At 37.7% G+C, this 12856-nt stretch overlaps 1 protein-coding gene across 6 annotated transcripts in view; it reads left to right on the top strand.

Moving 5' to 3' along the window:
- Positions 1-12856, top strand: part of RBM33 (RNA binding motif protein 33) — a 146279-nt gene that overhangs the window by 43534 nt on the left and 89889 nt on the right. For all 6 annotated transcript variants that reach the window (XR_012157626.1, XM_073334566.2, XM_073334565.1 and 3 more), the window contains 3 exons: positions 323-494; positions 7508-7716; positions 10446-10695. Coding sequence is in view for 5 of the 6 variants with exons in the window: in XM_073334566.2 (XP_073190667.1) it covers positions 323-494; positions 7508-7716; positions 10446-10695 (631 nt within the window). In the remaining variant the exon portion in view is untranslated. The remainder of the gene's footprint in view (positions 1-322; positions 495-7507; positions 7717-10445; positions 10696-12856) is intronic.

The raw sequence follows: 12856 nt of genomic DNA, 5'->3' as shown, positions 1-12856 counted from the left end.
ATACCGTCCTAAGCATTGTAATAACAATACAAGATATGTTCCAAGAGTTTGGCTAGAAAAGATTTACAGAAATCAATTATACCTGAGATATGTAGCTACTGTATATTGTAGCCAAACAAACCTATAAGATATGGTGAATCACCTGCTGTCCCCAAATGGTGCACAAGAATTCTTTATAATACCAGAAAGGTACAGGCAATGGAGCCCTTATACAAGACATGGATTTGTTTTTGTTTTGTTTCCTACCTTGACAAAGATTCTTTCCAAAATGGTAATATTTTTAGCATGTTGAAAATCTCTCTCTTTTTCTCTTGTGATGCAGGCGGCTATTGAAACTTTGGAACTTCAGGAGGAAACAAAAGAAGAATCTGATGAAGAGGAGGAGGAGGATGAAGAATCTGGACGACTACGTTTCAAAACTGAACGAAAAGAAGGAACAATCATTAGGCTCTCAGACATAACGAGAGAGAGAAGAAACATTCCAGAAACTTTGGGTAAGATTCTGTGGCAATGGATTAGAATAAAAGACTATAATAAAAGAAAGGAAAAGATTGGATTACTTTAAACCCTATTAACCAATAAATGTCATTCTTAAGGTAAAAGAATGCAGTCAGCCATAGACTCTGCTTGTCTATATCCAAGCTGTCCAGTCTTCTGCAGCTTGTTTTCCTAGTAGCTTTAGTTCTCCATCTCCTTCAGAATATCAGAAAAAATATATGCTTTTTCAAAAGCCAATGCAATGTATATTAATGGAAGCTTTTCAGATTCCTTAAACCTGGCTGTTCTTTAAACAGGGGTGCTGGAACAATTTTTATAGTGGGAGTGCTGTGAGCCATTGAACCAAACTGAAAATCCTGTATATAACGTAAACCACTTCAAATCAGGGGGTGCTGCAGCACCCTTAGTTCCAGCACCTATGTCTTTAAACAACAATTGGCTATACAGTGGAAAAATTCCACTACTGTTTTAGTATTTCTACCTTTTAAATGACCCCCTCAGATTTTCATGCTTGGTGTAAGGCTTACAGTTATAGTAAACATCACACTAGTTGAAAGCAACTTGCTATGGTACGCTGGCACACAGCATATATCCAGCTGCACTGAATGTATATTTGGCACGTGTTTCAGCACTGAAGTGGGAAAGCCATTATGTGCTTAATCCTAATAAGACTTTTTAATCAATTAGCTAATAAACTGTTGTGACGTTATGTGCGATTTCAGTGAAAAAATTATAAATTGATTTTCGGCTTCCCCTTATTTGCCCAGTTTTAGTCCATCTGTCCAAATAAAGTCACAGTGAGGTATCTTGGAGAGGGGTTCATTTCACCAAATCTTTTTATGCTCTGGATGCTGAAATATTTGATATTGTGATATAAAAAAATCCCTTGTCAGTTGGGGATCACTGAAGCCTCTGCTTATGTTGCATTTCGGATAATGGCAACACTTTTAGTATATATTGATGCCACAATCAATACCAGCATCTGATGCCAGAAGTGCATGGTACTACTGGGGTTACATGCTAACACACAATGATCTAGAATCAAGACTGCCCAGATTCAAAATATGGCAGTCCATGATGATGATGATGATACAGATGCTGGAACACCTTTGGAAGAAGTATTTGCCATTGCACAGTGCTCAGAGTTCTACTGCAGAAACTAAGTATCAATTCAAACTGTGGAAAAAGGTTTGGATGTCTTCCTGAAGAGAGTCAAGGTATGAAGCAGCTAACCCGAGAGGGAATGGAGGTAGCTTATCAGATACCGTTGGTCTTTAAGGCATTGAGAGCAGATGGTGCTGACACTGATGCTTGCAGATATGTATGGCTGCACTCATCAGATCTTCATAAAGACTTTCTATAGGATGGCTGGTCCCTCTTCAGACAAAGAAGGTGTCAAGGGAACGGCCTCAGCCTGGAAGTTAGCCTACATAGCTAGGGCTGAATTCAATAATCAGGCTGCTTTTGCTTTCCTTCCAAAGAAAGCCAGTGTCCTAAACCTCCAGGTTTTTTGAAAGGTCTCATAACAAGTAGCTAGATGGCCAGTGCTTTCTTCAGAGAGCATTTTTATGGCGGGAGATTAAGAGCCTTTTTACCTTCAATAAACACCAGTTACCTAAGATCCAGCAAGGCAACACATCTTGCTTCAAATTGCCCTTCTTGAGATTCCTCTACAGTTCAACAGTAAGAGGAATAATGCTGCAAGAAATTTGATTCTTGGCAAAAAGTAATTGAATTCATGCTATTGAAGAAAGAAGGAAAGTTTTTATTCCAGAAGTTTATTCACTATGACAAATCCTGTCAGCAAGGACTGGGCTACTGATGTTGGCCTGATTGGTACAACAAAATTCATGGCATGTGATCCATGTCATACCTCAGTGGACCCTGAGATTTCGATAGTTTCAAGTCAGGGGAAGACTCTTATTGACTCTTATTGAATCATGTTTGTTTTGGTATTTCAGGCGAAATCTTTAATTAGGGAAAGACTTCCAATCCACATTATTATAGAATGATGAATGCATCCTGACTAGGATGGGACGAGCTTTCCAGAGGGGCTTCACACCAAAGCACTCAATAATGCATAAAGGGTATAGAGATGAGTGAGATGTGATACTGTATGCACAAAGTACCCTCAGATGTGTATGCCTTATCTACACACAAGTGTGTCACTGGCTCAACTAAAGTGATTTTTTTTTTAATGAAATTTGTTAAACTGATGTAAACCCTGGCACAGAATTGGTATATAGCTGCCTAGTATTAAGGTAAATGGCAGCTGTAAACAGATTTAAGTGTATCCAGGTGGTTTTGTAACAACTGTGAATGCTTAAGGCAAAAGCTTAAAGGGAAACAGTGCTTTTATATTACAGTTTTTGTCAAGTTGTTGAGTTACTTGATATATGGCTCAGATACAAGCAAAACAAGGTAAAATGACTATCCAAATATGAACTAAAATAAATGACATTTGGTTAATTCTATTTTTGTATTTTTTGCCAGTTGCTTTTGTTAGAACAGTTTCTGTAAATGTGATTTGTTTAATTTTTGTTTTTGTTAATGAAAGGACATACAGTAACTGATACTCTAGCCGTTACACTAACAGCAATGCAAAATTTGTCATTTGCATATAAATATCAGCCCTGCTCTTGGGATTACTGTTAATAGATATTACTGATTTAAAAATGAAACTTAGTTGCATAGCTACATCTCTTTACTTTAAAATCTGGACATAGTTGAGAAAACACTTAAAGAGAAATTAACATTTCAGTTGAAGTTACAAACGTAATTTCCATCCTGTCACATTTTGGTGACCTTTTGTGACAGCTTGTCTCTATTGGAGGGAAGCATTCTTACTTGCTGATTAAAGATGTCATTTGAAACCATTTTATTACCAGGGGTAGTGAAATTAATCTTGACACTTAGAGCCACTAGAAAAATAATTGCTGATTCACTACATTAACTGTGTATGTGTATGAGAGAGAGAACCGTGTAGTCAAGATTAGAATGTGTGCTGGGAAAATAAATATATAAAAGATAAAAATTATTCTCTCATGAATGGTGTTGAAACTTTTCCTAAATATGTGAGTGTGTGTGGTTTTTTTTAACAAAGAAAATGTAATAGGTGGTTTTGAAAAGATTTTAGGGAGACATGTTAAGGAAAAGATATAAAATAAGTTTCTGAGAATACTGAATTCATCCTTTTAAATAAAGCTTTTTATTTACTCATTATTACCATGTAGAATTATTGACTGGCTGTATAGAATTTACATTATGGATGGATGTATACAACAGACTTATTTATCTTTAAGGAAAGAGGGGGGGAGGTAGTTACCTTATTTGGCCTGGTACAATCAAAACCCAACAGCATACTTCAAAGCAGCTCTGCTCCGGTCTCCTACGCTTCCCAGGAACTCCTCCCTCAAGGCCTGATTTAAAAAAAACCCAAACAGTATGGCTTCCACACTTATGGAAAGTCATACACAAAGCAGGTGGAACTATTAGTGATGCTATACTGATGCTGATGTCAGCAATAATATGTGCAATGTAGTCTAGTTACTCTTGGTATAACATCTCACTTTGAATGTACTGAGTTTTTGGTCTGAAATATCAATGTTTAATTAAATTTGTTGCCCTTTCTCTCACCCCCACGCAGAAACATGTAATGTAATAAGGTTGCACGTCTAAGTGCTCAAATCACAAAATACGCAAACTGTCACAATTTAACCTTGTCCCATCACCAACGCATACATAGCACCCAGTTTCTCCCTTTGATACATCCATGGCACTCCTGCTGAAGACAGTTCATGTTGGGCATATGTGTGTAAAACAGAATTATTCCCATGGTGATTTACAGTATGTTTATCGGCATTGTTCCAAAATATTCTGTGCATGCATACAGGATGAATGAAGGATACTGTGAGAACCTTAACTTTTGCATTATATGACTTTTGAGTGTTTAGGGCTCTGAACCGCCACATAAATGTACAAATAGTGTACTCTTCCATTGAGTGGAGTCTTAGGCCAGGCCAACACTACAGACTTCTATCAGTATAACTGTCGCTCCAGGGTGTGAATAATCCACACCCCTGAGCAACATAATTATACTGACCTAACCCTTCTGTAGATATCACTATATCAGTGGAAGAGCTTCTCCCGCTGCCATAGCTACCACCTCTCGGGGAGATGGATTAACTATGATGACAGCAGAAGCTCTCCCGTAAGCATAGTAGCATCTTCACTAAAGTGCAGCGGTGGCAAGCTGCAGCACTGTACATGAAAAGAGGCCCTTATTGACTGCAGTGCGATACCATGCAGATGCACGTTTCCGGGCTGGGGCATAAAGTTTGAACCTCAGGTTGATTTCTTTGTTCTTATAGGAAAGAGAGACTTAAAACACTTAATATCTCTGCTGAGCTCATAAAGTGCTTCCATAGTCCCACAATCAAAAATTTGTTAAATGTTTCTAAACTGCAATGAAGTAAACAAAATCGTATCCAAATAATCACCATCCTCACAGTACGTGTGTCGCACTGCCTGCTGCAGTTTGTTGCAGAACTGTACCCGTTATAACCCTGTTTTTACACTCATAATTCTATGGAACTGTGTTTGTTGGCTGAAAAATTGAGCAAGTTGTCTGTGCTGATGTGACCTAAAATACATTTGTCAGCTATTATGGTTTTTTAGTTCATTGAGTGGAAATAATAGCTTCCTCTACAGTTTAGACACTTCTCCTTTTCCTCAGTTTGACCACTTTTTTGGAGACCAACACAACTGAAATTTGAACCTTGAAACATAGCATGGGCATTATCCTGGACACACAGGAAGAAAGATGAGAGACAAGGGATGTGATTTTAACTCGATCAGAACTTCATTAATTCATCTAGAAACTACCTGGCAATAATGTGTCCAATGCAGTTTGTCCTTCCTTCCATAATCTGTTCCATCTGGTGAAGGGCTGCTGTCAGCTTCCCAAACCTTTGCAACTGCTCCCAGCAACCCTCTTCTTGTATGAGGGTTAAGTGGCTGGGGAAAGGTTTCGAGAAGCACTTTTTAAAATCATTGGTGAGCATCTTTAGTAGCATATTAAGATTTTAGCAAGGTTGAAGTCCTGCCCCCTTTTTAAAATCACCTTGCACATTCTCCTTGATTGTGACAGGGCTGCTGTTCTCCCAAAGCCAGGTGCTGGGTAAGAAGAGGAACCGCTGCTGCTTAGGGTATTGCTGGAACTTTTAACATGGTTGTAGCTGACTAGTAGAAGCATACACCATCAAGTCATCCAACTTTTCCTTCATGTCCACCGGGCTCCATCTTCTCATCAGCAACTGGCAACAACTCTGTGCAAATGTATAATGAATGTTAGGGTGTCTGCAGTTTTTGCCACTTTTTGTAATCCTCATCAAGTTCTAAACCCTTTTTTAAGGGCCTCCTAAAATATTAGGCCACTAGTTATCTTTTCTGTTGCAAATATACAGCCTTCACAATCCAAACACGCAAAATATCTCCACCCAAATAAGAATAGCAGCAGGTTCCTGTTTCTGTTCCTCCCACACATACACACATGCATGCCTCATTCAGCTGTGAACTTGAAAGCTTAATGAGATCACTCATAAGTAAGTTTAAAACAGTGATTTAAGTAGCTTTGGCTATTACATCACCTGCCATTTTTGTCACATTCTTACTTTTAGATTTTTCTCCCCATGGTTATGTGAAAGACCCATACAACATGGAAAAATGACTCAGTAGGAGCAGTAAAACTGATTTATACCCAGCATGCTTTGACATGCAAACTAAACATTTTTCTCTCTAAACTTTCAATTTTAGGTATTATTTGTAATACCAGTTGAGAAAAATGTTTCATACAGAAATGTGACTATCTTGATGCTGTCCCTTTAAATTGTAACATTAAACATGGATTATTTCTTTTTATTAAAAAAAAGGGGGATTCGTAAGTTCATTTCAGCGTCCAGCAAATACATAGTCTAATGGTGTTAAGTTTGCACAGTTAACAAGATAAAGGGAAGAGTCCGTTTCAAAAGCAGCACCATATTATTATTAGTGATATTTTAGTTAAGCGTTTAGCTTATTATATTGCTTGTCGCTAACTGGACCCCATTAAAATGTACAACATATAAAGTATTGCCTGGTGCATGCTGCTGGTGAAACCTTCGCTCTATGTCCTAATATTTAGTACAGACTTTGTATGTTAGTCCACACTTCCACTGTAATTTAGTCCCCTGAATCATAGTTATCCCGGTTAAGGGCATTGTCTTGGGTTTTAACTTAGTTCCAGGTCCTAGTAGAGTATCATCTACTCTGCAAAATTTAGCCACATTATAAACAAACTGGGGGCAACTGTTGTAACCAGGTTCTCAGTTGTAGATGGGCCCAAAATCTATAGTATGTGTTTAGTCTTTGTTTGTCCCCTGTAAAGTTCATCCCTCTTTTTGAGCCACATATGCAGGAAAATAAATGGCATAAGAATGTGTGTATTATTTAGTTTTCATATTTCTCAAAAATGACATTAGCTGAATATGTTCAAAAAAGGTCTTTGACACAAGACAAATGCACAGAACAGAAGGTGAAGCATTTGAAAACTATGCTTATGCATAACCTTTGCTGTAGTGTTTCCTGATGCTTTCTTTTCTGTTTGCCTTTTCTGTGGATAAACAGAGAATTAAGTTACCAGTGCTGGCAGTTTAGTTCCTTTCACATAACAAACTTCTTCAACAACAAGCAACAAATGTAAGGCAGACTTCAATAGTAAAATAACATTTTCCTCCGTGTTAGTTTCATTAACCTGCCACTACATGTTTACCTTTGCAGCAGATACAAATACACAAAAAGAAAAACATTGATTTTGCTTTAATGAAATGTTAACATGCCATTGCCACCTTAAGGTGATCAAAGAGCCTGCAAATTTTATCTTGGTTGTAGTGACACTTTTCTCTACTTATAATGGTGTCCTTTCTAATCCTCACCGCAAATACCTAACATATGCATTTTTCCCATATAACAGAACTCTCAGCAGAAGCCAAAGCAGCGTTATTTGAATTTGAAGAAAGGGAAAGACAGCTTAAACAGGGACGCTACGGCTCAAGGAGAGGAGGGAGGAGAGGAGGTTCCATAATGTGTCATGGAATGGGAGAACAAAGAAGAGACAACAATGAAAGGGGAAGAATGAAGGATCACAGGCCTGCGCTGCTGCCAACGCAGCCACCGACAGCGGTAACTCAAATGCACAGTATTTTCTTTATGAAATTGGTACTTTTAAGAAAGTAATTCTGGCAGTTATTACTCTGATTTGTAGATCTTTGTCACTCCTTGTCTTTCAAAACTGGGGTGAATTTTAGAAGAATCTGTACTATTCTTAATCATTAACAAAGATTTAAAAAACCCAAACCTTAATTTACTGCTTCCCCAGTGGACCATAATGTAACATGGGCTTCTCACAGTCTTTTGATTAGAACTTGATGCACATTTTTGACCAAAACATTTTTAAGTGAAAAATACAGATTTGGCAATGCTGAAATAGTCCCCAAATTCATAGATTTCCATGTATTGTTTGTTTTGGTCAGTGAAAAATTAAAAAAACAAACAAACAATTTAATTTAGACATTTTTTGCAATTGAACTGTTTTGAATTTTTTCATTCAAAATGACTTCTTGTTTTGAAATTTCCTTTAATTTAATTTTTAAAAAATTAAAAATGTTAAATACTCAAAATCAAAATGAAACATTTTGTTTGATGCAAAACAGTTTTTTCAACTTCTCGATTTGCTGAAAATATTTAATTAAAAAAAATTGTTTGACCCAAAACTCATCTTTTTTTCCCCAATGGTTTGGTCTTGCCAGCAAACCTAAAAGTAATCCATTATTCTCTCAACTATAGTTGTGATTGTGGAAGTATGAGAAGGGTCACATTTCCACTTCAGAGTTTGAGACCTTGGTATATCAAAATGTCAAGCATTTTTCAAATGACGCTAACAGATAATCAGGCTCTCTGTTTTTTGCATCAACAGAGAGGAACAGGTTAACTCCAGTTGTATAGGGAAGCCATCTCTGCATTTGAGATTGTTCAGTCTAACATTACTGATTGCTACTTACCCTGGCATGGAAAAAATGTGACCAGATAATTCCTTTTCTGTTGAATTCATTCTGGTGACTTTCAAGACTCTGTTAAAATAGTGATGTGACTTTATTTCTTAAAACTGAGTCTTTTTATATTTCTAATATTGTACATTATGCTGAGGGGAAAATAAAAACCTAGAGCTTGTCTATACTACCATTGTTGTTGGTATAACTTACGTCGTTTAGGGGTGTGGAAAAAACACACCTCTGAGCAACTTAAGTTACACTGACAGAAGCGCTGCTGTGGACAGCACTATGTTGGCGGGAGACCTGCTGCTGCTGACATAGCTACCGCTGCTCGTGGAGGTGGTTTTATTATGTCTCCCGTCGACATATAACGGCTACATGAGCGATCTTAGAGCCACGCAATTGCATCAGGACAGCTGTGCTGCTGTAAGCTCGCTAGTGTAGACAAGCTCTTAGAGAGGAGTCTTCACTCACCATGGAAATGTAGTCACCTGTGGGTTAGCACACAGCAGTTTTACTTCAGCAATGCTACACAACCGTTTTCTAAGATTGCAGATGAAGTATAACTTCTGCAATTGAAATTACAGGGGAATTTCGGTAGGCAGATTAGTTACCCACATTGGAATTTGGCCAAGTTATTGGGGTTAATGCCTCTGTTATGAAAAATGCCATGGGAACAACAATGACAACAAATGATAAAATCTTAATTTAATGTCTTATCCAAAAGAGAACACTTGAGTGGTGAAAAAATATCATTAATTTTTGTTTGTTTTTTGTGAAGTACTGTTATCTGGGATCCCTGTTCTTAGATTAGTCTGTGTATGGGTATGATAGAAGTGATGCATTAAAGGGAGGGAGCAAGGTTTTACATGGAAAGATTAATTAAACCATAACAGATTGTTAGTAGATATTGCTGTAATACTTGATGGTTCAAAACATACATGTCAATATTTCATGCTTGTAGAACAGATTGGGGGTGTGTGTGGGAAATAAATCACCTTTGTTTTTTCACCTATTATATTGCTGCAGTCTTCAATTAATTTAATGTATTTTAAATTAAAATCTAATAATTTTATTATAAGACTTTCTGTGCTCTATCATCAAGGTATCAAGACACATTTGTTTATGTACATCTGTGACTCTTCATGTGGAGAAGCCCTATCCTACGCTTCACACCCCTCCCACCCAATACTTTGAAGCTACTTGTTCAAGTCTGAAGGTTATGTTTAGTTAAATGTGACTTGTCCATGCAGCTACATCCTTTAGTGAATCCAATACTTACATTGGAACAAAGTACAACAAAAAGATGCCAGTTTTCTTAGCGAGGCTCTACTGCTGTACAATGATTAGATACCATAATAAATCCACTAGCATCTGAACTGTGCTTCCCAGTGACACATACAAACAGAGCTAATTGTTTGGTACTACACTGCAGTTGATCATCACTAGTAACACAAGCCATTCTTCACCATATGTGTTTTTTTCTCTACTTCTGTTCATTTTCTGATACCTACACCCATACTTGACGGTGACATTTTATTCTCATCTGTCTTTTAAATTTTGTTTGGATACTGGTAACATTCCATGTGCTAGGCTCTGGCCCCTTTACTACTTGTTTCCTGTCTATTTTCCTTTCGTGTTGACATTTTTTTGCTTTCAAATGATTCCTTCCATACTTGTAGTTCCAGTAGTTTCAGCTGGTTTAATGATAGGAATAGGAGGTGTCTTTCTGTGAAAATTTGGCCTCGAACATTCTCAAAGAATCCAAGTTGTGTTTTTTGTTACTGATTTTTTTTTTTTTTTACATCCGTGTACTTGGATTTTAACCGAATAGATTTTGTTCTTTTTGGTTATTTGCAGAGTCATTCACAGAGGTTAATTCCTCCTCACCAGCAGCAGCCTATTAGGAGTCTGTTCCAGCAGCAACAGCTACAAACGCTGCTTCCTATGCAGCATCAGCACCATTCATCTCCTCCTCCAGGACTACATATGCCACCCCAGATGGAAACACCTGGAATAATGATGACTCCACCCCCAGTGACACCCCAACAACCGAAGAACATACATATAAACCCACATTTCAAAGGGACAGTAGTGACGCCTGTGCAAGGTGAGTGTTCTGAATATTGTAAGTTTTGTGTTAGTGTCTCCCTCTTCCCTGAATTGGCAATGCTATCTACAGGATTGGTTTTCTGTGATCATTCAGTCCTAACTTACACAAAAACTTATTTCAGGCTAAAATTCTCCTTGCTTAATCATAGAGCAAATATTTTGCCAAAGTTAGTAGTTTGTTGAAAAAACAAAGCCTCTTCCATTTCTAGCTCTTCTTTAAAATGACACTTAAGGTAAAATTTGCATTATCCTATAATAAGGAGCGATTGAATTGCCAACTGTAAAGAAGATATATTTAAATAGTGGACATCAGTTTTCAAGAACTGGCTAAGCATTGCAGTTTAAAATTTCACAAGTGATATTCTAGCTTCAGCCAGGCACTCTCAGAACATCCATCCAACTATTTGTGTGTGAATATACTGTGACACCTCTCAAACTGCAATTATCATGTGAAAGGTACAAGCGGCATCCATTTTATTTATGATGAATTTGAAAAGATATGCTCTGCTTGTTCTTTTCTCAGCTCCACTGCTTTTAATGGATTATTTGATTCAAAGCCTGAGAAGCAAACACTTTTTTCATAACTTATTTAATTCCAGCACTCATTGCTGGGCAACTTTTAGTTGCAACTTCTTTGGCTGTGTTGAATTTGAGGCCATGTCTACACTTAATGGAGATTGATACCGCTGCGATCGATGCACCGGGGGTTGATTTAGCGGGTCTAGTGAAGACCCACTAAATCGATGACTGAGCTCTCTCAGATTGATTCGGTACCCCACCAGAATGAGAGGAGTAAGGAAAGTCGACAGGGGAATGTCTCCCCTCGACACACCGCAGTATACACACCGCGGTAAGTTAACCTAAGCTACGTCAACTCCAGCTACATTATTCATGTAACTGGAGTAGCATAATTTAGGTGTCGTTACCCCTGTAGGGTAGACAAGGCCTGAGACTAAAGAAAAGCAATAGTTGTATAATTTAAAGTCTTTGTGACTGTAGTCATCACTAGAAAAAGCAAATATTTTTTTACATTCTGATCTGATAGATATTTTGTCCTCAAATGAGCAGAGGTCCTGGCCTGAAGCTAACTTTCTGCTTATCATTCTGTCAAATAAAGGAAAGTTGACAGGACTAGGCTTTGCCAATTGGGAGAAATCTCAAGTATGTTAGTCCTGTACCAGATCTGCTTCTCACAGATAGATTTCAGAATGGCTGTTCCCTGGAGATTATTTTAGTTTTCCATATCTAATAAAAGCCATACTTCCCACCTATTCAGTCAGTATGTTGGAATAACTGCAATAGTTCAGAAGCTCCTTAGTCTTGGATGAATCCCTTTTGTTCATCCTTCTAAGATTTCCAAAGCAACTGTTGAAGGTATTTGTTTTATGAAAAGCAAAGAATCACATTCAGCCTGTCCCACACCTCTTCAACTAGTCAATGAAAGTTTTGCATCCAGATGGACAGCCTCCCTCTTCTAATTCTAGCAAACAGCATTTGGGGATTTTTGCTCTGTCTGACTTCAAAAAGCATACCAGCACATCCTCCATCCACCCTTTTATGGCTTTCTTCTTTATATCAGTAGTTACAGATACTGTCAGTATGCTGCTCACGTTGGGCCTTGCCACAGCACCCATAGTATTTTCTAAATCTTGGTCATGCCAGTGATACCTCTTTATCTCAAATATGGCTTTTGTTGTCTTGATTTGTTGATCAAAATATCTCCTTTCAACATCTTTCAATATCTCCTTCTTGTATGCTCTGAATATTCAAAGTTCAAAATTGATTTGTAATTTCTTTTCAAAAATTCATCTCTGTTCAAGATCTCTTGTGTGGGAGCTCCTTTTTTTTTAGCCAGTGAAGGTCTAGCTGTATTCGCAAGAGGTAGGCACCTGAAGAATGAGTCTTGTAACCTTTATATATTAGAATTTCAACATGACAAAGTCTTTGCCTTCTGGGTCTTATGGTGATTTGTGTTGACACAGTTCATTGATCTCCTCTTCTTCGTCTTAAACTCCAGCAAATCTTCCTTTTTTTCTGAACTGACCACCAATAAGACAATTTAGCACTTGTGTTAGTGGACAAGCAGAAAACTGCTAAATACAGTCCTCTATGTAGACCAAAATAATAGATTCTAGCCTGTTTGGTTGAAAATCCTGGTC

Source organism: Lepidochelys kempii, chromosome 2, assembly GCF_965140285.1.
Source record: "Lepidochelys kempii isolate rLepKem1 chromosome 2, rLepKem1.hap1, whole genome shotgun sequence".
NCBI lineage: Eukaryota > Metazoa > Chordata > Testudines > Cheloniidae > Lepidochelys > Lepidochelys kempii.
The sequence above is the reverse complement of the archived record's forward strand: the minus strand, read 5'-3'. Positions and strand labels throughout refer to the sequence as shown.